The sequence below is a fragment of the Rattus norvegicus genome, chromosome 18 (assembly GCF_021556685.1).
Source record: "Rattus norvegicus strain SHRSP/BbbUtx chromosome 18, alternate assembly SHRSP_T2T, whole genome shotgun sequence".
Lineage (NCBI taxonomy): Eukaryota > Metazoa > Chordata > Mammalia > Rodentia > Muridae > Rattus > Rattus norvegicus.
The window spans coordinates 22,872,885-22,900,283 of NC_141551.1; the positions used below are offsets into that span (position 1 = coordinate 22,872,885).

Consider the following 27,399-nt stretch of genomic DNA (forward strand, 5'->3'; position numbering starts at 1 on the left):
AACAGGCCTCAACAGATACAGAAAGATAGAAATAATTACATGCATCCTATCAGACCACCACGGACTAAAGCTGGTCTTCAATAACAATAAGGGAAGAAGGCCAACATATACATGGAAGTTGAACAATGCTCTACTCAATGAACCTGGTCAAGGAAGAAATAAAAAAAAGAAATTAAAGACTTCCTAGAATTTAATGAAAATGAAGGTACAACATACCCAAACTTATGGAAGACAATGAAAGCTGTGCTAAGAGGAAAACTCATAGCTCTGAGTGCCTGCAGAAAGAAACAGGAGAGAGCATATTTCAGCAGCTTGACAGCACACTTAAAAGCTCTAGAACAAAAAGAAGCAAATACACCCAGGAAGAGTAGAACTCAGAGCTGAAATCAACCAACTACTAACAAAAAGGACTATACAAAGAATCAACAGAAACAAACGTTGGTTCTTTAAGAAAATCAACAAGATAGATAAACCCTTAGCCAGACTAGACTAGACAGATAGTGTATCCAAATTAACAAAATCAGAAATGAAAAGGGAGACATAACAACAGAATCGGAGGAAATTCAAAAAGTCATCAGATCCTACAACAAAAGCCTATATTCAACAAAACTTGAGAATCTGGAGGAATGGACATTTTCCTAGACAGATACCAGGTACTGAAGTTAAATCAGGAACTGATAAGCCATTTAAACAACCCCATAACTCCTAACAAAATAGAAGCAGTCATTAAGGTCTCCCAACCAAAAAGAACCCAGATCCAGATGGGTTCAGTGCAGAATTCTATCAGTCCTTCATAGAAGACCTCATACCAATACTATTCAAACTATTCCACAAAATTGAAACAGACAGAGCGCTACTGAATTCCTTCTATGAAGCCACAATTACTCAGAAAGACCCAGCAATGAAAGAGAACATCAGACCAATTTCCCTTATGAATATTGACGCAAAAATACTCAATAAAATTCTTGCAAACTGAATCCAAAAGCACACCAAAACAATCATCCACCATAATAAAGTAGGCTTCATCCCAGGTATGCAGGGATGGTTTAATATACAGAAAACCATTAACGTAATCCACTAAATAAACAAACTGAAAGATAAAAACCACATGATTATTTCATTAGATGCTAAGAAAGCATTTGACAAAATTCAACACCCCTTCATGATAAAAGTCCTAGAAAGAACAGGAATTCGATGCACATACGTAAACATAGTAAAAGCCATGTACAGCAAACCAGTAGCTAACATTAAACTAAATGGAGAGAAACTTGAAGCAATCCCACTGAAATCAGGGACTAGACAAGGCTGCCCACTCTCTCCCTACTTATTCAATATACTTTTTGAAGATCTAGCCAGAGCAATCATAAACAAAAGGAGGTCAAAGGGATACAGATTGGAAAAGAAGAAGTCAAAATATCACTATTTGCAGATGATATGATAGTATATTTAAGTGATCCCAAAAGTTCTACCAGAGAACTACTAAACTTGATAAACAACTTCAGCAAAGTGTCTAGGTATAAAATTAACTCAAATAAATCAGTAGCCTTTCTCTACATAAAAGAAAAACAAGCTGAGAGAGACATTAGAGAAATGACACTCTTCATAATAGACCCAAATAATATAAAATACCTCGGTGTGACTTTAACCAAGCAAGAAAAAGATCTGTATGATAAGAATTTCAAGCCTCGGGGTTGGGGATTTAGCTCAGTGGTAGACCGCTTGCCTAGGAAGCGCAAGGCCCTGGGTTCGGTCCCCAGCTCCGAAAAAAAGAACCAAAAAAAAAAATAATTTCAAGCCTCTGAAGAAAGAATTTGAATAAGACCTCAGAAGATGGAAAGATCTCCCATGCTCATGGATTGGCAGGATTAATATAGTAAAGATTGCCATTTTACCAAAAGCAATCTACAGATTCAATGCAATCCCCATCAAAATACCAATCCAATTCTTCAAAGAGTTAGACAGAACAATTTGCAAATTCATCTAGAATAACAAAAAAAACAGGATAGCTAAAACTATCCTCCACAATAAAAGAACTTCTGGGGGAATCACTATCTTTGAACTCAAGCAGTATTACAGAGCCATAGTGATAAAAACTGTATGGTATTGGTACAGAGACAGACAGATAGACCAGTGGAATAGAACTGAAGACCCAGAAATGAACCCACACACCTATAGTCACTTGATTTTTGACAAAGGAGCCAAAACCATCCAATGGAAAAAAGATAGCATTTTCAGCAAATGGTGCTGGTTCAACTGGAGGTCAGCATGTAGAAGAATGCAGATCGATCCATGCTTATCACCCTGTACAAAGCTTAAGTCCAAGTGGATCAAGGACCTCCACATCAAACCAGATACACTCAAACTAATAGAAGAAAAAGTGGGGAAAGAAATGAACCCACACACCTATGGTCACTTGATTTTTGACAAAGGAGCCAAAACCATCCAATGGAAAAAAGATAGCATTTTCAGCAAATGGTGCTGGTTCAACTGTAGGTCAACATGTAGAAGAATGCAGATCGATCCATGCTTATCACCCTGTACAAAGCTTAAGTCCAAGTGGATCAAGGACCGCCACATCAAACCAGACACACTCAAACTAAGAGAAGAAAAAGTGGGGAAGCATCTGGAACACATGGGCACTGGAAAAAATTTCCTGAACAAAACACCAATGGTTTATACTCTAAGGTCAAGAATCAACAAATGGGATCTCATAAAACTGCAAAGCTTCTGTAAGGCAAAGGACACTGTGGCTAGGACAAAACGGCAACCAACAGATTGGGAAAAGATCTTTACCAATCCTACAACAGATAGAGGCCTTATATCCAAAATATACAAAGAACTCAAGAAGTTAGACCGCAGGGAGACAAATAACCCTATTAAAAAATGGGGTTCAGAGCTAAACAAGCAATTCACAGCTGAGGAATGCCGAATGGCTGAGAAACACCTAAAGAAATGTTCAACATCTTTAGTCATAAGGGAAATGCAAATCAAAACAACCCTGAGATTTCACCTCACACCAGTGAGAATGGCTAAGATCAAAAACTCAGGTGACAGCAGATGCTGGCGAGGATGCGGAGAAAGAGGAACACTCCTCCATTGTTGGTGGGATTGCAGACTGGTACAACCATTCTGGAAATCATTCTGGAGGTTCCTCAGAAAATTGGACATTGAACTGCCTGAGGATCCAGCTATACCTCTCTTGGGCATATACCCAAAAGATGCCCCAACATATAAAAAAGACACGTGCTCCACTATGTTCATCGCAGCCTTATTCATAATAGCCAGAAGCTGGAAAGAACCCAGATGCCCTTCAACAGAGGAATGGATACAGAAAATGTGGTACATCTACACAATGGAATATTACTCAGCTATCAAAAACAACGGCTTTATGAAATTTGTAGGCAAATGGTTGGAACTGGAAAATATCATCCTGAGTGAGCTAACCCAATCACAGAAAGACATACATGGTATGCACTCATTGATAAGTGGCTATTAGCCCAAATGCTTGAATTACCCTAGATGCCTAGAACAAATGAAACTCAGGACAGATGATCAAAATGTGAATGCTTCACTCCTTCTTTAAAAGGGGAACAAGAATACTCTTGGCAGGGAAGAGAGAGGCAAAGATTAAAACAGAGACTGAAGGAACACCCATTCAGAGCCTGCCCCACATGTGGCCCATACATATACAGCCACCCAATTAGACAAGATGGATGAAGCAAAGAAGTGCAGACCGACAGGAGCCGGATGTAGATCGCTCCTGAGAGACACAGCCAGAATACAGCAAATACAGAGGCGAATGCCAGCAGCAAACCACTGAACTGAGAATAGGACCCCCGTTGAAGGAATCAGAGAAAGAACTGGAAGAGCTTGAAGGGGCTCGAGACCCCATATGTACAACAATGCCAAGCAACCAGAGCTTCCAGGGACTAAGCCACTACCTAAAGAATATACATGGACTGACCCTGGACTCTGACCTCATAGGTAGCAATGAATATCCTAGTAAGAGCACCAGTGGAAGGGGAAGCCCTGGGTCCTGCTAAGACTGAACCCCCAGTGAACTAGACTGTTGGGGGGAGGGTGGCAATGGGGGGAGGGCTGGGAGGGGAATACCCATAAGGAAGGGGAGGGGGGAGGGGGATGTTTGCCCAGAAACCGGGAAAGGGAATAACACTCGAAATGTATATAAGAAATACTCAAGTTAATAAAAAAAAACAAAAGAAAAAGAAAAAGTGGGGAAGCATCTCAAACACATGGGCACTGGATAAAATTTCCTGAACAAAGCACCAATGTCTTATGCTCTAAGATCAAGAATCCACAAATGGGATCTTATAAAACTGCAAAGCTTCTGTAAGGCAAAGACACTGTGGTTAGGACAAAATGGCAACCAACAGATTGGGAAAAGATCTTTACCAATCCTACAACAGATAGTGGGCTTATATCCAAAACATACAAAGAACTCAAGAAGTTAGACCACAGGGAGACAAATAACCCTATTGAAAATGTGGTTCAGAGCTAAACAAACAATTCACAGCTGAGGAATGCCGAATGGCTGAGAAACACCTAAAGAAATGTTCAACATCTTTAGTCATAAGGGAAATGCAAATCAAAACAACCCTGAGATTTCACCTCACACCAGTGAGAATGGCTAAGATCAAAAACTCAGGAGACAGCAAATGCTGGCAAGGATGTGGAGAAAGAGGAACACTCCTCCATTGTTGGTGGGATTGCAGACTGGTACAATCATTCTGGAAATCATTCTGGAGGTTCCTCAGAAAATTGGACATTGAACTGCCTGAGGATCCAGCTATACCTCTCTTGGGCATATACCCAAAAGATTCCCCAACATATAACAAAGACACGTGCTCCACTATGTTCATCGCAGCCTTATTTATAATAGCCAGAAGCTGGAAAGAACTCAGATGCCCTTCAACAGAGGAATGGATACAGAAAATGTGGTACATCTACACAATGGAATATTACTCAGCTATCAAAAACAATGACTGTATGAAATTCATAGGCAAATGGATGGAACTGGAAAATATCATCCTGAGTGAGTAACCCAATCACTGAAAAACACACATGGTATGCACTCATTGATAAGTGGATATTAGCCCAAATGCTTGCATTACCCTAGATGCACAGAACACATGAAACTCAAGAAGGATGACCAAAATGCAGATGGTTCACACCTTCTTTAAAAGGGGAACAAGAATACCCTTAGGAGGGAATAGGGAGGCAAAGTTTAGAACAGAGGCTGAACGAATGCCCATTCAGAGCCTGCCCCACATGTGGCCCATATATATACAGCCACCAAAGTAGATAAGATGGATGAAGCAAAGAAGTGCAGGCTGACAGGAACTGGATGTAGATCTCTCCTGATAGACACAGTCAGAATATGTCAAATACATAAGCGAATGCCAGCAGCAAACCACTGAAATGAGAATTGGACCCCCGTTGAAGGATTCAGAGAAAGGTCTGGAAGAGCTTGAAGGGGCTTGAGACCGCATATGAACAACAATGCCAAGCAATCAGAGCTTCCAGGGACTCAGCCACTACCCAAAGACTATACATGGACTGACCCTGGACTCTGACCCCATAGGTAGCAACGAATAGCCTAGCAAGAGCACCAGTGGAAGGGGAAGCCCTTGGTCCTGCCAAGACTGAACCCCCAGTGAAAGTGATTGTTGGGGGGGGCGGTAATGGGATGAGGGTGGGGAGGGGAACACCCATATGGCAGGGGAGAGGAAGGAGTTAGGGGAATGTTGGACTGGAAACCGAGAAAGGGAATAACATTTGAAATGCAAATAAGAAATACCCACTTTAATAAAGATGGGGAAAAAAGGAAAAAAAAAAGCTTAGACTCTGAAGTACAATATGAAATACAAAAAAGCTACCCCTAAAAAGCCTTGCACTAAATAGCTCTATTTCCATGTTAAGCAAAGCTTCAGAAACATTGGCTTTATATAAGCTCTTTCCATTTTAAGAAAACACTGCATTTATTAAACATGTGAAAATTCAAATTCATAAGCCATAAATTTGGGGGGTCCTGTTTGCTTCAGTCACTAGTCCTACCTTTGCAAAAGGACTTATTAGTAAGTTATAGTAGTAGTTGGTTTAAAAATTAATCACTTGCAGGAATAACAGAAACTATTAAAAGCCAGTTTACATTTAAAGGTAGAATACATAAACATGGCCATCCCAAATTATAACTAAGTAACCGAATTTAGAGGATTAGACTTACAAAACTTTGATTTGCATGCAAGTTCGTTTCTACAAACTAAGGCATGGAAATGGAATCCGGTGGTAGCTTTGCTTGTCCAGGAACAAATATCTGGGTTACAGTTTCCAAGTATCCATCTCAGTGAGGCCACCACTACAGCCCCCCATCAGGTGCCGTCTAAGAAGTGGTGTCTGACTCACTGAGAATATACTGTAGTGAACTGTGGTAAATCTGGAAAACTTGTCATTCAAGATAGACACATGAAGATTCAAATGCATGAGATACATAAATTAGGGGGGAAACCCTCTGTTTTCTTTAGTCACTAGTCCTACCTTAGCAAAAGATCTTATAAGTACGTTGCAGTAAGAGTTGGCTTAAAAAATAATCACTGACAAAAATAACTGAAACTATTAAAAGCCAGTTCACATTTAAAGGTGGCGTAAAGATGACGCATCCCAAATTACAACTAAGCCGCTCAATTTAGAGAATTAGATTTACAAAAAGTTGATATGCATGCATATGTATTTGTATACATAGATTTGTAGAAATCTATATATATGTATACATATATATATATATATATGATCTTCTCAAGTTTGTTTGAATACATGAAATTATTGACTATCGTGATGGCGGAGCTTGAATTGGTTAGAAAATACCAACTGTATATGAGAGCAATTTCTCATTCCGTACAAGAAGGGGGATGTTTATCTATCACTGCATGAAAAATGACTTAAAGACATAGCGACTTAAATCTTTGTGTTTATTGTGGATTCTGTGAGTCAGAAAGTGAATACTGCTCAACTGTGGGGCATTTACTGTTCCGAGTGGACTGGCTGGGATATCTTATATAACGAAAGGAAAAGGTGTCTGCTGCTGAAACATGCAAGATGCCTTTGCCTACATGCATGCCCTTGGTAAGGACAGCTCTAGCCTGGTGCGCATGGCCCATGGGGTTCATGTGACGTCTGGAGCTCAAATGTGAGCAAATGCAGTGGAAAACACAGAAGCTCCAGAAAAATTTTTGAAACCTCAAACTCAGAATTTCCACAGACTCTTATCTTTTATATGCTATTGTCCAAAGCAAATCTAACACTGCCAAGAATACAAAGAGGGATGAGAAGCATAGAAGACAGGCTACACAGAGGAAGAAAGCACACGATAAGGGAAGATTTATGGATTTCTTAGGGAAAACTATAGGTCATTAGCTGAAACTTAGAACCAGTCATATTTGATACCATGTATCACTGGACGCAAAGACAAGCTGATATAAAATTTGCACTCACCTGACGGAACTGCTCCAAGTCAATCTTGTTACCCACTAGCACGAGGGGAATTTCATAGGTGTGACGGACCTGGAAAATCAGCTCCTTGAACTTGGCAGCCTCCTGGAATGACTGGCGGTCAGTGACAGAATAGCAGATGATGAAGCCCTCTCCCCCACGCATGTACTGCTCCCTCATGGCCGTGAACTCTGCCTGAAGGAGAGAAGAGTAGGTTTTAGTTGGAGAGTCAATATGCAAATTAATATATTCTTGTAGAATGTGAATATTTTAAACTTTTGAACATATTGATATTTGATTAGAAAAGACTCAGTTTAAGAGTTCCTGGGCAGATATGGTAAATAACGAATTATATACATGAGATTTGTTTTTATATTTTAATGACCTCACATCAGAAATTGAACCAATTTGTATACTGCAAACATTATAAGCCTCTGGGTTCATGTTAGATATGGCACTACATTAATATTTAAACATTCTCTTACAGCCTGTCTTTTGAAACTTTTTTTCTAGAAACCATTGAAGACATGTATGATCAAAGGGATCTGACTCCGCTTTTCAAATAAGAGCACATTTGTAAGCGGTATCTGGAGCAAGTCCTCCAGAGGACCTGGGGAAATGAACTACTTTTCTATTCAAAAATACAAACACAGAAACTAGAGATATAGTGAGATGGAGTGCCTGCCTGGCTTGTAGGGATCCTGGGTTTAATGCCCAACAGAGGAAGGAAGGGAGGGAGGGACAAGAGGTGGGGAGGACATACTAAGGTTAGAGTCTTGATCACTTTTGCCTTCCTGGGAAGGCTTTACTGTGGATAATACCAACACACCCATATATTACAGTATTCTTAGGTTTGTCTCAGAGAAGCTCACAAACAGACGGACCTGGCTGCCTGAAGACAGATTAATTTCTACACTCTGCTAACTCCTTCCTCTTCACTTTCTGCAAAAGACAGGCTACAATCCCGATGGTCCCAGTCCCCCATCTGATGACCCCTGCTGAATTAGCCTTTCGTTCTGCTTCCTGTGTGTATTACAATTCCCCAATGTCTGAAAATCCTAACATTTAAACTTTAATGCCTAGAGTTTCTTTAAGTAAAAAAATATGCCATTTGTGTATTCTTAGACTGAATCTACTGCTAAAATTACAAGGAGTGATTAGACAGATAAAATGGGCAATCTAAAGTTTGGGCTTGTCTTTAAAAAGGCTTTTTCCCTCTGGGTCATCTCTCCAGCCCATTGAATCGTTTTTTGCTGCTTTACAAACAATGCTACAATTTATATTAAATTCTATCTCTCACTAAGGTTACAGTATACCTGAGACGTAAACTTGCTCAAAGAGAACATTCCTCTATTTTTGAGAAATTGTAAAAATTTCACTGCCAAAGATATTGTATCAACAATACAATTGTATATAAAAGTGACTGCCTCTTTTTCCACTCTGGAGGCTTCTGGTTTGTCTATTGGTGGTGTACTGTGCCTTAAGGAAGCTTTTTAGTTTCATGAAGTTCCATTTATTAATTATCAATATTAGTGCCTGTGTTATTGGTGTTCAGGAAGTTGTCTCCTATGTCAATGCATTCAGGACTATTGCCGACTTTCTTTTCTGTAAGGTTCAGTGTGCCTGTTTTTTTGTTGAGATTTTTGATACAATGGGACTTGAGTTTTGTACAGGTTAATAGACATGGATCTATTTACATTCTTCTACATGCAGACATCTAGTTAGACCAACACTATTTGTTGAAGATACTTTAATTTTTCCCATTGTGTATTTCCAACTTTATGTAGGAAAAAAGCAGGTGTCCATTGGCATATGGATTTGTCTGGGACATTGATTCAATTCCATTGTTCACCATTCTGTTTTAATACCAATACAATGAGATTTTTATTACCATAGTTCAGCTTGAAATCAGGGATGGTGATATGTCCAGAAATTATTTTATTATTCAGAATTGTTTTAGCTAACCTGGGCTTTTGTTTTTCTGTATGAAATTTAGTATTGTCCTTTCAATGTTTGTAAAGAATTGTGTTGGACTTTTGATAGAGATTGTGTTGAATCTGTAGATTGCTTTTTATAGGATCACCATTTTTACTATGTTAATTCTACCAATCCTGAGCATGGGAGATCTTTCCATCTTCCATTATTTTCTTCAGTTTGTCCTCAAAGACTTTAAGATTTTTGTCATGTAAGTCTTTCACTTGCTTGGTTAATGTTATTTCACCAACTCCACATCTCTAAATCCTCCACAATGGAGGAGTTAGGGAAAAGACTGAGGAGCTGAAGGAGTTTGCAACCCCATAGGAAGAACAACAATGTCAACCAATCAGATCTCCTCAAAGCTCCCAGGGATTAAACCACCAACCAAAGAGTACACATGAAGGGATCCATGGCCCCAACTGCATATGTAGCACAGGATGTCCTTATCTAGCATCAGTGAGAGGGGAGGCCCTTGATCCTGTGAAGGCTTGATGCCCCAGTGTAGGGGAATGCGAGTGTAGTGAGGTGAGAGTCGATGGGTGGGTGGGAGGAGCACTCTCATTTTCTTTTTTTCTTTTTTTATTTTTTTTCTTTATTAACTTGAGTATTTATTTACATTTCAATTGTTATTCCCTTTCTTGGTTTCCGGGCCAACATCCCCCTAGCCCCTCCCCCTCCCGTTCTAAATGGGTGTTCCCCTCCCCATCCTCCCCCCATTACCGCCCTCCCCCCAACAATCACATTCACTGTGGGTTCAGTCTTGGCAGGACCAAGGGCTTCCCCTTCCACTGGTGCTCTTACTAGGCTATTCATTGCTACCTATGAGGTCAGAGTCCAGGGTCAGTCCATGTATAGTCTTTAGGTAGTGGCTTAGTCCCTGGAAGCTCTGGTTGCTTGGCATTGTTGTTCTTATGGGGTCTCGAGCCCCTTCAAGCTCTTCTAGTCCTTTCTCTGATTCCTTCAACGGGGGTCCCGTTCTCAATTCAGTGGTTTGCTGCTGGCATTCGCCTCTGTATTTGCTGCATTCTGGCTGTGTCTCTCAGGAGAGATCTACATCCGGCTCCTGTCAGTCTGCACTTCTTTGCTTCATCCATCTTGTCTAATTGGATGGCTGTATATGTATGGGCCACATGTGGGGCAGGCTCTGAATGGGTGTTCCTTCTGCTGAGGAGCACTCTCATAAAAGCAGAGAGAGGGGAGATGGGATAGGGAATTTGTAGAGGAGAAACCAGGAAAGGGGGTAACATTTGAAATGTAAATAAATAAAATAATCGATAAAAATTAAATGTATTTTTAATTAAAAAATGGGGTGCAGATCTAAACAAAATTTTCAATAGGGAAATTTCAAATGACTGAGAAACCCTTAAAGAAATATTCAACATCTTTAATAATCAGAGAAATGGAAATTAAAATGACTCTGTGATTCCATCATACATCCATTAGACTGGCTCAGATCGAAAACTCAAAAGATAACACATGCTGGTGAGGATGTAGAGCAAGGTGGGAGTTCAAACTTGAACAGCCACTATGGAAATTAATATGATGGTTTCTCAGAAAATTGGGGATTGATCTACATCAAGATCCAGCTATATCACTCTTGGGCATCACCCAAAGGACACTTACCTACCACAGGGACACTTACTAAACTATGTTTGTAGAAACTATTTATAATAGCCAGAAACTCAAAGTAATATAGATGTCCCTCATTCTAAGAATGGATTTTTAAAAAAATAGTATATTTACACAATAGAGTATTGCTTCACTATTAGGGGAAAATGGCATTGTAAAATTTGCAGGTAAATGGATGGAATTACAAAAAAATCATCCTGAATAAGGTAACACAGACTCAGAAGAAAAAACATGATATGCACTCACTTATAAGTGGATATTAGCTGTTACGTAAAGAATAATTGCACTGCAACCCACAGATTCAGAAAGGCTAAGTATGGGGAGTATTCGAGGTACAATGTATGCATCTCCCTGGGAAGAGGAAATAAAATAGATTTCTGTGGGTGGACTGGGGGCAGGCAAGGGTGGAAACAGAAGGGATCAGGTCAAGGAGGCAGGGGTAGAGGGAGAAAGTACTGAAGAAAGACTAGAATGGGGGCGTCAATTAAGAGGCGACATGGAAACCTAGTGCAGTGGAAACTTCCTGGAACCCATGAGAGTGACCATAGCAAGGTCTTCTAGTAAGGAAGGATATGGAACCTAACGGCACCATCTTCTGTAACTAGGAAAGGCTCCCAGAGGTGGTACTAGAACACCAACCCAGCCACAAAACCTTTGATCCACAACCTCTCCAATCGCAAGATGCACTTGGGCAATGGTGGCTCAGAGTTTACAGGTATAGCCAACCAATGGCTGGTCCAACTTGATGACCCAGACACAAGAGGGATTGATCCCATGCCCAACACTACCCAGATGATAAGAAACTTCAAGCTGGATGGCTAAGAGACCTAGGCTAGAACCAAACACCACTGACAAAAAGGAAATAAAAATCAATGAAATAATCCCTAATAATATAATCCTAAATTAGTGCCTAACCCAATAATCTTTAAAGAGTAGATACGTAGACTCACAGCCAAACATTAGGCAGAGGTAGGGAACTCCATAGAAGAGGGATATGAAGGGTTGTAGGAGCCATAAGGGTCAAAGACACTAGGAAAACATGGCCTACAGAATCAACTGAGCAGGGCGTGTTGGGACTCATAGAGACTGAAGCAGCAATCACAGAGCCTACGTAAAAGTTTACATTAAGCCCTTTCCATACGTGCTGCAGTTGTGTAGCTTGGGTTTTTTTTTTTTTCAGGATTTCTAATAGTAGGAGTGGGGTATCTTTGGCTCTTTTGCTCTTTTGCCTGCTTATGGGACCCTTTTTCTCCCACTGGGTTGCTTAATTCAGCCTTCACACGAGGTTTCATGCCTTGTCTTACTGCATCTTGATATGCCATGTTTGGTTGATATCGCTTGGAGGCCTGTTTATTTTAGAACGAAAGCAAAGGAGGCTTGGTGTTTTGCTATGCTAAATACTGATTGCTCCCAGAGACCCAGGTGATGTTGCGTGACCTTGCCTCTCCCCATCCCAAGTTATTTCTGCTTGGTGAATAAAAATGCCATCAGCCAACAGCTGTGCAGAAGAGACATAGGTGGGGTTTAGGGTTCTTGGTATTGGGGTCAGAGGAGAATCACGTGGTGGGAAAAAGGTGAAGAGAGGAGAAGGCACCATAGGGTAAGAATCTTAAAATAATAGCCATATATATTAGCTAATTGTAGTTAAGAGCAACCCAGACAAAACATGACAAATTATATAATGGAATTATTGGCTGGGAAATAAACATAATAGCATAGAGGACAGACATCTGCCCAGCTCTTGTGATGATTAAGGCTTATTAATAAGTATAAAGGTTGTATGTGTCTTTTATCCAGGAACTAAATTGTCAAAGGCAGGGTAGAAATCCCAGATAGAGAAGAAACATTTCTGCAACATTTGGGTGGAGTCCGTCCTCCAAGTCATCATGCCCCTCCCCTGCTTCTGTCAGGATATATTGTATGAGAGGAGAGTGGAGAAAACGGAATAGAAAAGAAAAGGTAATCTTCCATTTCAAAAAGAGGCCCTCTCTTTCATCCTTGCCAATGCTACTTTAAACTAATTTGTTTACTTTGGGATAAAAAGAACTGTGTCTATTTGATCCACTCATTATTTTGAGTCATGTAGCTGATCTCCTGTGTTGATTATTCATTCGTGTATTTGCTGTACTTATGGATTTAATTTATTGAATGAAGGAGTTTGTGGGATTTTTTTAAATGTGTTTGTTGTTTTCTCAGCTGAGAATTATTTTAATTTGTGCTAGGCATGTGTTTCTATGAAATATTCTATGTTTAATATAAAACAATACATCTGATTATTTCAGCACTAACTATTCCATAAAAAAAAAATCTAACAAATTTGGAAAGGAAAATTCACAGGGAACAATATTTAGAAAATGAGTGAACATCTAGAAGAGTTTAATTATATGATTAAATGTTATATATAAGCTATATTAAAGAAGAGAGGAAGATATCATGAGGGGGCACCAGTATTTAGACACTGAAATCAAATGGTTACAATTTCAAGCTTAGTCTGGGCTACATGGTGAAACTCTATCAAAAAACTAAAACAACAACAAAATGGATGCCAGTCCTTGTACATGACTGTGCTCATGTTCAATCTTTGTCTTTATAGCCTGAAGGCAAAATAAGGGGGTTAGTTATAATGCATGTCACTCAGGCCTGTGACTCACTTAGAATGTCCTCTTTCAACACATAATATCTCAACCTCTCAGTTTCCTCTTTTGTGAAAGAAAAATTAGAAGATACTTAGCCATATACTATATGGAAGAAGAAAGAATCAATTGATAGAAGAAACATGAAACTGCTTTGATGAATTTTTTAAATACCATGCAGTTCAATCCTATTATTACTTTCATTAGAGATTGGACAAAACAGAGACATTCTCACTGGGAGAAGACACCTGTGAGCTGCACTGAGTATGAAAATGGGAAGTTTTCAACCATAGTTATCAGAAAATTCACCAGATTCAAGTAGAAACCTTTCCTGAATGACACAGATACAATAAAACGCTCACGCTGATGAGTGACTCCAAATAGCTAGGCTTCTCTCTGTTGCTCTCACAAAATCTGGGCAAACGCTTGTCTTAATCATCCTCAGAGGCTGATGGAACAAGGAATATTGAGCATAAGCTCTGTAGCTATGTGACATCTTAGTAGCATGATATAGAGATCTCTTTACAAGGGACAAGCTTGCATTTGACATATCGTGTCTGTTCTCATTAGCCCATGAATTAAAGATTCTGAAACATTCTGTTGTCTGCACTTTATCCATTAATGTCAATAGCTTCCTGCTGTAAATGAAGCTTGTTGGTTAATTATTCAGGAATATTACCATTGCTACCCTAAGCATCAAAGGACTTATGAAAAAAAGACTCTAAAAAATGTCATCTACACAAACATTTTTGGCATCTTCAATGCTATTTTGAGTAAATATTACAGTTTGATTTCTTTTCTTTGACATCTTCCCTTAAACTAATAGTGTGGGAATTCTATGAATTTTGAAACAAATAATTTCTGATAAATATCACCTTAGTTATTTGTATGAAATGTCCCCATAAATTATAGATATTTGAATACTTGGTTCCCAATTGGTAGTTATTTGAGGAAAATTAGGAAGTGTGGCCGTACTAGAGAAAGTACGGTATTGGGGGCCAGCATTGGGGTTTCAAAAGATTTGCTCCACTGGGGGCTAGTGCTCTCTATTCCCTGTTTTTGTGTGAAGATGGACCTTTCAGCTGCTATTCTAGCACCATTCTGCCTGCCTGTTGTCAGCTCCCCTACCCTCGGGATGATGGACTCCGTTTCCTCTGGAACCATAAGCTCCAAATAAATTCTTTCCCTGTAAGTTGCTTTTGTCATAGTGTTTTATCACAGCAACAGAAATGTAACTAATTCAGGCCCACTTCAGGTTCTTAATAGTTGGAATAAGGATTTTTGGAGGAGGGTTAGGAAAGGGCATGAACCATCTCCTGTCTATGCCCACAAGGTAAAAGAATGAAATATCTTTGCCTCATGTTTAAATTAAAAAAGGATAGACAAACACACTATCAGACTAGCATTTTAGGTGCTCCCTGGTAAAACAGGCACATAGTGTTATTTATTCTTATCAGAAAGATTCTGCTGGTCTCAGGATTAACACACACACACACACACACACACACACACACACACACCACACACACCCCACATTCACTCTCCTAAGACAGAAAGGCAAAGCAAAAATGCAAACCAGTCACACACCTCACATGCATAGTGACAATATATAAAAAATGAAAAGAACAATAAAAACTTAAAATCCCAAAAAGACAGCCTTATCCATGTTTGGGAAATGTGAGATATATATATATATATATGTCCAGTGAAATGTAGAGATTGAAATAAGGCAAGAACATGGTGATAGTGAATGAGAAAGAGGTTGAGGTGAGGAAACAAGATGTGATAATTCTCCTAAAATTTATTATTCATAAGATGATACTAAACTTTCATACAAATAATTTTTACACTTGATCTTAGCCAAAAGGCCGAGAAGCGATACAAATAATTTTTAAAATTAATATATCATCACCTTAGATAACCAATCTTGGCTCCAATGTATCATTGCATAGCAGTAAAACATACAGTGCCTTGCATACCAACAGACTAGACATTTTTGAAGGGCACCAAAGAATTTATGTGGTTGACTTTTTTGTGTATATAGGGGTAGGGGTATTGTCTGTTGGGTTTTGGAGAGACAAAGACTCATTGATGTATCCCTAGCTGGCTAAAGACCTACTGTGTAGACTAGGATGGCTTTGAACTCACAAAGCTCTGTGCGACTGTGCCTTGAAAGTGCTGAGCTCGCAGGAGTGCACACCAGACCCAGGTGATCATTGCTTTTGTTTCATCTTTTTGAAAGATGGAAGAATAGAACCAGTAAATATAGACAATTTTTTAGTCAGTATCAATTTACCATAACTTATGTAAAAACCAGATCTGAAACCAGTACAGAGAGTAAATCTTTTGTCTCAATCGGATTCCTTCACAAGTTCAATAGCTCAATAAAGATGGAAATGAGCAAACGACTTTATGAATGTGGGTAACATGAGGTAAAATTGTACCTAAAATGAAAAATACGAGTGGGAAATCTATCTTTTTCCCCCATAAAATACCACTCTCTCCATCATTATAAGTTGCTCTGTCTGTCTGAACTTTTAGAAATGCAATGTGTCATGTATGGTGTACACACTCTGCTTGGCTTCCTCATCAAATATTTATTGATCCCTTGCACATGTCAGGCATCTAAGACTCAATGTGGTTTAAAAGAATATATATAATGAAGGAAAATATCCTTAGATAAACACAGAGAAGAATTAGAGAAATAAGATATTAAAATCAGGATACAGGGAGAAAACTAAATTTGACTCAGAGTTTGAACAACCAGAAAACAACACTACAGTCTAAAATGGCCACTTGCAGTCTTAAGACTTAGGGCTGAGGATGTTATCTTTCTTGGAGTTGACTGAAGGGCAATTCCTTCAATGTTAACATATCAGGATCTGTAGTAGGTTTCCAAAGACATAATCTGGTTCCAACCCTAACTATGCCAAGCAATGACCCTGAAACTCATGACACTGGGGACAGCTTATCTAGAATAAAAGGAGAAAATAAACAGTGTGTGAAGATGGGGACAGGTGGTTGAAATCTCCTGGACTTTTGAGCCTAAAATACTGGGAAGACCATCAGTCATAATGTTGACATTGATCATTGGGAATTTAAGAACTATAGAATTAGGCTGTTGTGAAGGAAGGTCCTGAAAAATCTGTCTCAAATAGACTTTGAAATAAAGTTTGCAATACAGGAACCGCTCTAGAAGTTATAATCCTAGTGAAAAAAAATGAAAATGTGAGGTCTTTGTTCAACATTTATGGACAATTAATAAGAATTCTTAACTCAGGAAAACAAAAGTCAGAAGGAAAGGCCAGGCACAGGATCCTTCTAAGCAGTAAGATGAAGGTAATATCACAAAACCATAAGCCTATGACACAAGTCACATGATAATACATCAGGCATGAAGTAGCAATTGTGCACTAGTGAGACCATACCTGGCATGCTGACTTCCAAAGAAAGGATCTGTAGTGGTTCAGCTGAGGTACAATATCAATGAGGTTTCCTAGCCCTGATGATGGTCCACACCTGTGCAGTGATAGGTCTTTCAAGAATATTGACATGTTGAGCTGGGGAGACCGAAGTCAGAGAATGGGTGTGAAGCCACATACATCAAGTGGAAAGGAAGTGATGTGGTGGAAAGGGAACATTTTAGGTTCCAGTTTACTCAGTGGGTGCCATGTTCCTTATCTGTAGGATCAGATCACTGAAAACCCAGTAAAACCTGTTTCCATTTTAATGTGATGGAAAATCTGGGGGAGAGAGAGCTGGATTCTCAGAAGTTCGGACAATCCTGAGAGGACAGGTGAGACCACCGCTTCTGTTCACATTCCTGGCCCAAGACGAACCCTCCTGGAGCCCTCTGGACACAGTAACAAAGGAGCAGTCTGAGATAGGATCCTTCTGGTTTCTGCCTGTGCACGGAGCTGACACTGTGACACAGCTCTCTGTACCCAAATCCTGCTGGAAGAAAGTCAGTCTCCAGGAGTGCTAATACATAGGCTTACTGAAGAGTTAAGCTACTATCAAAGACAACAATACCAGCTAACACCAAGGATAAGCAGATGGTGAGAGGAAAGGGCAAGAACTTAAGCAACAGAAACCAAGGCCACTTGGAATCATCAAAACCCAGTTCCCCAACCACAGCAAGCCCTGGATACCTTAACACACAGTAAAAGCAAGATTTCGATTTAAAATCACAACTCATGATGATGTTAGAGGACTTTAAGAAGGACATAAATAACTCTTAAAAAATACAGGACAACATAGGTAAATAGGTAGAAGCCTTTAAAGAGGAAACACAAAAATCACTTAAAGAATTACAGGAAAACACAGTGGAACAGGAGAGGGAATTGAAAAAAAACAACCAGGATCTAAAATTGGAAATAGAAACAATAAAGAAATCACCTAGAGAGACAACCCTGGAGATAGAAAACCTAGAAAAAAGAGATCAGGAGTCATAGATGCAAGCATTACCAACAGAATACAAGAGATAGAAGAGAGAATACCAGGGGCAGAAGATACCATAGAAAATATTGGCACAATAGATAGGACAATGCAAAACACAAAAAGCTCCTAACCCAAAACATCCAGAAAATCCAGGACACAATAAGAAGATCAATCTTAAGGATAATAGGTATAGAAGAGAGCGAAGATTGCCAACTTAAAGGGTGAGGAAAGATCCTCAACAGAATTATAAAAGAAAATGCCCCTAACCAAAAGACAAAGATGCTAATAATCATATAAGAAGCCTACAGAAATCCAAATAGATTATTGGACCAGAAAAGAAATTTCTCCTGTCACATAATAGTCAAAACACCAAATGCACAAAACAAGAAAAGAATATTAAAAGCAGTAATGGAAAAAAAGTCAAGGAACATATAAAGGCAGACCTAACAGAATTACACCATACTTCTTACCAGAGACTATGAAAGGCAGAAGATCCTGGGCATATATCATATAGACCCTAAGAGAACACAGACCTCTATATCCAGCAAACTCTCTATTAACATAGATGGAGAAAACAAGATATTCCATGACAAAACCAAATTTACACAATATCTTTCCACGAATCCAGCCCTGCAAAGGATAATAGATGGAAAACTCCAACACAAGGAGGAAACAAACCCTGGAAAAAACATGAAAGTAATCTAATTTTACCTAACCCAAAAGACAATAGCCACACAAACATAATTCTACCTCTAACAACAGAAAAAGGAGGAAACAACAATCATTGGTCCCTAATATCTCTCAACATCAATGGACTCAATTTCCCAATAAAAAGATATAGACTAACAGATTGGATATGTAAAGAGGACCCAGCATTTTACTGCATTCAGGAAACACACTTTAGTGACAAAGACAAACACTATCTCAGAGTAAAAGGCTAAAGAGCAATTTTCCAAGAGAATAGTGTGAAGAAAAAAGCTAGAGTAGCCATTATAATAGCAAATAAAATAGACTGTCAACCAAAAGTTACCAAAAAAGATAAGGCAGGACACTTCATATTTATCAAAGGACAAATTCACCAAGATGAGCTCTCAATCCTGAATGTCTATGCTCCAAATGCAAGGGCACATACATTCATGAAAGAAACCTTCCTAATGTCAAAGCATACATTGTACCTCACACAATAATAGTGGGAGACTTCAACACCTCACTCTCATCAGTGGACAGATCATGGAAACAGGAACTAAACAGGGACATAGAAACACTAACAGAAGTTCTGAACCAAATGAATTTAACAGATATCTATAGAAGATTTCATTCTAAAACAAAAGAATATACCTTTTTCTCAGCACCTCATGGTACCTATTCCCAAATTGACCATATAACCAGTCAAAAGCAGGCCTCAACAGATACAAGAAGATGGAAATAATCCCATGCATCCTATCAGGTCATCGCGTACTAAAGCTGGTCTTCAATAACAACAAAAAACGACAGAAGGCCCACATACACATGGAAGTTGAATCATTCTACTCAATGATTACTTGATCAAAAAAGAAAATGAAGAAAAATTAAAGACTTCTTAAAATTTAATGAAAATGATGACACAGCATACCCAAACTTATGGGACACAATGAAAGCTGTGCTAAGAGGAAAACTCATAGTTCTGAGGGCCACAATTACTCTTATACCTAAACCACACAAAGACCCAACAAAGAAAGAGAACTTCAGACCAATTTCCCTTATGAATACTGACAAAAATTCTCAGTAAAATTCTAACAACCTGAATCCAAGAGCACATCAAAACAATCATCCACCATGATCAAGTAGGCTTCATCCCAGGCATGCAGGGATGGTTTAATATACGGAAAACCATCAATGCAATCCACTGTGTAAACAAACTCAAAGGAAAAAACACATGACCATCTCATTAGATGCTGAGAAAGTATTTGACAAAATTCAACACCCCTTCATGTTAAAAGCCTTGGAAAGATCTGGAATCCCAGACCCATACCTAAACATAGTAAAAGCAAAATACAGCAAGCCAGTAGCCAACATCTAACTAAATGGAGAGAAACTTGAAGCATACAGACACCAAACCCAGACAAAATTGCTGATGCCAAGAGGTGCATGCTGACAGAAGCCTGATATAGTTGTCTCCTGAGAGGCTTTGCCAGAGCCTGACAAATACAGAGGTGGATGCTCACAGACAACCATTGAACTGAAAATGGGGTTCCCATTCGGTGAGTTAGGGAAAGAATTGAAGGAGCTGAAGGGGTTTGCAAGCCCATAAGAACAACAATGTCAACCAACCAGAGCTCCCAGGGACTAAACCACCATCCAAAGACTCTATACATGGACAGATCCTGGCTCCAGCTGCATATATAGCAGAGAATGGCTTTGTTGGACACCGATGGGAGAAACCTTTGGTCCTGCCAAGGCTCAACCCACCCAGTGTATCAGGACAGGGAGGGGTGGGTGGATGGGTCGGGCAACACCCTCATAGAAGAAGGATAGGGTGTATATGGACAGGGAAACTGGCAAAGGGAATAACATTTCAAATGTAAATAAAAAAATCCAATAAAAAGGAAAAACTATTTAAAAAAAACCTTAGATAAAAATTTTTAAAAATGTGAAAATTATTAATTCTGATTACTTTATAATTAGCTGTCATCTTTTATTACATGAAATCTCAAAATAGGTAACTATATGTGTAATAAAATAAAAATTTCTTGATTTATAAAAAATAAGACAATCTAAAAATTTAAGAGATATTTCAGAGGCCCGGAAAATGGCTGTGTGGGTATAGGTGACTTCTTACAATACTGATGATATGGGTATCATCCCTGAACCATGTGTTGGGAAGAAAGAACAGACTCCCATAGGTCCTCTGATCTTCCGCACATGCATGTATAATGTAGACTCACAATATATAAGTAGTCATATTTTAAGAGATATTTTAGGTACTGGATGGGGCCTAAAATGGCCTATATTCTGATCTCCATGCTATACTTGAAAATAATCAGGTACATAAATACGGAACATGGCCAAAATCCTGGAACTTTCAAGCAGATTGGTGTCCTTACCATGCTACCCTGTTGTAAAAGAGTGACATTAAGTCATTAAACATGCCACTGTCTTCTGTAACTCTGTAGCTGAAAACCAGAAACCCCATGGCAGAAATGTGTTACTTGCAAAGAAAAGGCAGTCTGTTTTATGCCACCCTGACTTGTGTTTGTTCGGTTAGAGTTCACACTGGGTATCTAAGGGACACAGATCACTGGGAATAACAATTGTGTGAAAAAGTAAAACCTGAATGGAAACAGCCAAGGTTCTCCTCTAGACACACAGATACGGGAAATGCACTGTATGTCCACAAGGGTATTTTATTTAGCCATGAGAAAAATTTGTCTTTTACAGGGAGGTGTGTGGAACCAGAGACCGTCACGTTAAGTGAAATAAGTCAAACTCAGTTTTCCCTAATATAAACATGGAATCAACATTTGATTTTAAAAGACATTAAGTCAGAAAGAGGGATATGGTGCGAGAAGGAGGAGACAGTGTGGAATAGAGAGACGAGGAAGGGTAACATGGGCGGTAAATATGAGCAAGGCAGACGATGCATATGTGAGAAGAAGGCCTGGGGAGCATGTTCTATAATAAATCATGCAAGAAAATTAAACACTGAATAGAACAGGCAGGGATAGGCCCACAAGTTGTTTGAACTGTATATGGGAACAATAATTAAGATATAAACTTCGCCAATCCAGAATCAGTTCTGCCAGAATAGGACTATTTTGAGGGAGGAGATTTTCCCAGTAGAGTTTATCTGTTTGAAAAGAGATTTATTGGGAATAATGCTGACAACTTTCTTCTGGTTTTGCTCCTTGTGACTGAATAGGGCTATGTCTAGTTCAACTTTTAGGCAAACATATGTCATTGAAATTTTAACATTTATTCGAACCAGAGGGGAGTCGGAAAGCAATAGGGATAGCAATTGGAAGGTGAAATTAATTAGCATGGAGTACAATAAATATATAAAATACTGTAATGAAGCCCAGCATTTGGTACATCAACAAAATCTTAATCAAAAGGAAATGCAATGAGAAAAAGTGAGCTGAGACTGAAGGAAAGGCCATCCAGTGACCGCCCCACCTTGAGATCCCTCCCATCTGCAGACACTATACCCCAACACTATTGCAGATGCCAATACTAGGATATAGGAGCCTTGTACGGCTGTCCTCTGGGAGGCTTTGCCAGCATCTGACTTAGACAAATGCAGATACTCACAGCCAACTATTGGTCTGAGGCTGGGGACCCCAATGGAAGAGTTAGGGGAAGGACTGAGGAGTTGAAGGGGGTTGCAACACCATAGGAAGAACAACAGTGTCAACTAACCTCACCCCGCAGAGCTCCCAGGGACTAAATAATCAACCAAAGTGTACACATGGAGGGACCCATGGATCCAGCTGCTTATGTAGCAGAGGATGGCCTTATCTGCCATCAATGGGAGGGGAGGCCCTTGGTCCTGTGGAAGGTTGATGTCCCTGTGTAGGGGCTGCTGGAGGGGTGAAGCAAGAGTGGGTGTGTGGGTACGTGGGTTAGCACCCTTTTAGAGGCAAATGGGGGGATAGAGGTTTGCAGAGGGGAGACTGGGAAGAGGGACAGCATTTGAAAAGTAAATAAATAAAATAACCAATAAAAACTTGTTTCTTAAAAAAAAGAATATTTTAAAAACCAATTGAATGTTTTTTTTTATTTTCATTATGTAGCTAAGATCTTCCTCAAAAACTAAATGAAACAGAAAACTGTCTACTTATGAATGAATCAGTTTTTTGGTTTTTTTTTTTTTGTTGTTGTTGTTTGGTGTTTTTTTTTTTTTTTTTTTTTTTGCCATAGAATTTTGGGTAGTTTTCCTCCTCTCTTTGATTTGTACTTCTCGTCAAAGATTTAAAAGTTCATGGCTGCCTTGGGGTGGCACAAATCCACTAAAAGTTATTTCTTTTTTTTTTTTTTTTTTTTTTTTTATTAACTTGAGTATTTCTTATATACATTTCGAGTGTTATTCCCTTTCCCGGTTTCCGGGCAAACATCCCCCTCCCCCCTCCCCTTCCTTATGGGTGTTCCCCTCCCAACCCTCCCACCATTGCCGCCCTCCCCCCATAGACTAGTTCACTGGGGGTTCAGTCTTAGCAGGACCCAGGGCTTCCCCTTCCACTGGTGCTCTTACTAGGATATTCATTGCTACCTATGGGGTCAGAGTCCAGGGTCAGTCCATGTATAGTCTTTAGGTAGTGGCTTAGTCCCTGGAAGCTCTGGTTGCTTGGCATTGTTGTACTTTTGGGGTCTCGAGCCCCTTTAAGCTCTTCCAGTTCTTTCTCTGATTCCTTCAATAGGGGACCTATTCTCGGTTCAGTGGTTTGCTGCTGGCATTCGCCTCTGTATTTGCTGTATTCTGGCTGTGTCTCTCAGGAGCGATCTACATCCGGCTCCTGTCGGTCTGCACTTCTTTGCTTCATCCATCTAGTCCAATTGGGTGGCTGTATATGTATGGGCCAAATGTGGGACAGGCTCTGAATGGGTGTTCCTTCAGTCTCTGTTTTAATCTTTGCCTCTCCCTTCCCTGCCAAGGGTATTCTTTTTCCTCATTTAAAGAAGGAGTGAAGCATTCACATTTTGATCATCCGTCTTGAGTTTCGTTTGTTCAAGGGATCTAGGGTAATTCAAGCATTTGGGCTAATAGCCACTTATCAATGAGTGCATACCATGTATGTCTTTCTGTGATTGGGTTAGTTCACTCAGGATGATATTTTCCAGTTCCAACCATTTGCCTACGAATTTCATAAACTCGTTGTTTTTGATAGCTGAGTAGTATTCCATTGTGTAGATGTACCACATTTTCTGTATCCATTCCTCTGTTGAAGGGCATCTGGGTTCTTTCCATTTTCTGGCTATTATAAATAAGGCTGCGATGAACATAGTGGAGCACGTGTCTCTTTTATATGTTGAGGCATCTTTTGGGTATATGCCCAAGAGAGGTATAGCTGGATCCTCAGGCAGTTCAATGTCCAATTTTCTGAGGAACCTCCAGACTGATTTCCAGAATGATTTTACCAGTCTGCAATCCCACCAACAATGGAGGAGTGTTCCTCTTTCTCCACAACCTCGCCAGCATCTGCTGTCACCTGAGTTTTTGATCTTAGCCAATCGCACTGGTGTGAGGTGAAATCTCAGGGTTGTTTTGATTTGCATTTCCCTTATGACTAAAGTTGTTGAACATTTCTTTAGGTGTTTCTCAGCCATTCGGCATTCCTCAGCTGTGAATTCTTTGTTTAGCTCTGAACCCCATTTTTTAATAGGGTTATTTGTTTCCCTGCGGTCTAACTTCTTGAGTTCTTTGTATATTTTGGATATAAGGCCTCTATCTGTTGTAGGGTTGGTAAAGATCTTTTCCCAATCTGTTGGTTGCCGTTTTGTCCTAACCACAGTGTCCTTTGCCTTACAGAAGCTTTGCAGTTTTATGAGATCCCATTTGTCAATTCTTGATCTTAGAGCATAAGCCATTGGTGTTTTGTTCAGGAAATTTTTTCCAGTGCCCATGTGTTCCAGATGCTTCCCTAGTTTTTCTTCTATTAGTTTGAGTGTGTCTGGTTTGATGTGGAGGTCCTTGATCCACTTCGACTTAAGCTTTGTACAGGGTGATAAGCATGGATCGATCTGCATTCTTCTACATGTTGCCCTCCAGTTGAACCAGCACCATTTGCTGAAAATGCTATCTTTTTTCCATTGGATGGTTTTGGCTCCTTTGTCAAAAATCAAGTGACCATAGGTGTGTGGGTTCATTTCTGGGTCTTCAATTCTATTCCATTGGTCTATCTGTCTGTCTCTGTACCAATACCATGCAGTTTTTATCACTATTGCTCTGTAATACTGCTTGAGTTCAGGGATAGTGATTCCCCCTGAAGTCCTTTTATTGTTGAGGATAGCTTTAGCTATCCTGGGTTTTTTGTTATTCCAGATGAATTTGCAAATTGTTCTGTCTAACTCTTTGAAGAATTGGATTGGTATTTTGATGGGGATTGCATTGAATCTGTAGATTGCTTTTGGTAAAATGGCCATTTTTACTATATTAATCCTGCCAATCCATGAGCATGGGAGATCTTTCCATCTTCTGAGGTCTTCTTCAATTTCTTTCTTCAGTGACTTGAAGTTCTTATTGTACAGATCTTTTACTTGCTTGGTTAAAGTCACACCGAGGTACTTTATATTATTTGGGTCTATTATGAAGGGTGTCGTTTCCCTAATTTCTTTCTCGGCTTGTTTCTCTTTTGTATAGAGGAAGGCAACTGATTTATTTGAGTTAATTTTATACCCAGCCACTTTGCTGAAGTTGTTTATCAGCTTTAGTAGTTCTCTGGTGGAACTTTTGGGATCACTTAAATATACTATCATATCATCTGCAAATAGTGATATTTTGACCTCTTCTTTTCCGATCTGTATCCCTTTGATCTCCTTTTGTTGTCTGATTGCTCTGGCTAGAACTTCAAGAACTATATTGAATAAGTAGGGAGAGAGTGGGCAGCCTTGTCTAGTCCCTGATTTTAGTGGGATTGCTTCAAGTTTCTCTCCATTTAGTTTAATGTTAGCAACTGGTTTGCTGTATATGGCTTTTACTATGTTTAGGTATGGGCCTTGAATTCCTATTCTTTCCAGGACTTTTATCATGAAGGGGTGTTGAATTTTGTCAAATGCTTTCTCAGCATCTAATGAAATGATCATGTGGTTCTGTTCTTTCAGTTTGTTTATATAATGGATCACGTTGATGGTTTTCCGTATATTAAACCATCCCTGCATGCCTGGGATGAAGCCTACTTGATCATGGTGGATGATTGTTTTGATGTGCTCTTGAATTCGGTTTGCCAGAATTTTATTGAGTATTTTTGCGTCGATATTCATAAGGGAAATTGGTCTGAAGTTCTCTTTCTTTGTTGTGTCTTTGTGTGGTTTAGGTATAAGAGTAATTGTAGATTCGTAGAAGGAATTCGGTAGGGCTCCATCTGTTTCAATTTTGTGGAATAGTTTGGATAATATTGGTATGAGGTCTTCTATGAAGGTTTGATAGAATTCTGCACTAAACCCATCTGGACCTGGGCTCTTTTTGGTTGGGAGACCTTTAATGACTGCTTCTATTTCCTTAGGAGTTATGGGGTTGTTTAACTGGTTTATCTGTTCCTGATTTAACTTTGATACCTGGTATCTGTCTAGGAAATAGTCCATTTCCTGAAGATTTTCAAATTTTGTTGAATATAGGTTTTTATAGTAAGATCTGATGATTTTTTGAATTTCCTCTGAATCTGTAGTTATGTCTCCCTTTTCATTTCTGATTTTGTTAATTTGGACGCACTCTCTGTGTCCTCTCGTTAGTCTGGCTAAGGGTTTATCTATCTTGTTGATTTTCTCAAAGAACCAACTTTTGGTCCTGTTGATTCTTTCTATGGTCCTTTTTGTTTCTACTTGGTTGATTTCAGCTCTGAGTTTGATTATTTCCTGCCTTCTACTCCTCCTGGGTGTATTTGCTTCTTTTTGTTCTAGAGCTTTTAGGTGTGCTGTCAAGCTGCTGACATATGCTCTTTCCTGTTTCTTTCTGCAGGCACTCAGCGCTATGAGTTTTCCTCTTAGCACAGCTTTCATTGTGTCCCATAAGTTTGAGTATGTTGTATCTTCATTTTCATTAAATTCTAAGAAGTTTTTAATTTCTTTCTTTATTTCTTCCTTGACCAGGTTATCATTGAGTAGAGCATTGTTCAATTTCCACGTATATGTGGGCATTCTTCCCTTATTGTTATTGAAGACCAGTTTTAGGCCGTGGTGGTCCGATAGCACGCATGGGATTATTTCTATCTTTCTGTACCTGTTGAGGCCCGTTTTTTGACCAATTATATGGTCAATTTTGGAGAAAGTACCATGAGGAGCTGAGAAGAAGGTATATCCTTTTGCTTTAGGATAGAATGTTCTATAAATATCCGTTAAGTCCATTTGGCTCATGACTTCTCTTAGTCTGTCGACATCACTGTTTAATTTCTGTTTCCATGATCTGTCCATTGATGAGAGTGGGGTGTTGAAATCTCCCACTATTATTGTGTGAGGTGCAATGTGTGTTTTGAGCTTTAGTAAGGTTTCTTTTACGTATGTAGGTGCCCTTGTATTTGGGGCATAG

The 27,399-nt window shown here is 39.4% G+C and overlaps 1 protein-coding gene across 1 annotated transcript in view; it reads right to left on the reverse strand.

The window, feature by feature from the left end:
* Positions 1-27,399, reverse strand: part of Rit2 (Ras-like without CAAX 2) — a 346,997-nt gene that overhangs the window by 158,084 nt on the left and 161,514 nt on the right. The window contains 1 exon segment of the mRNA NM_001013060.1: positions 7,510-7,701. Within this exon segment, the coding sequence (NP_001013078.1) occupies positions 7,510-7,701 (192 nt within the window).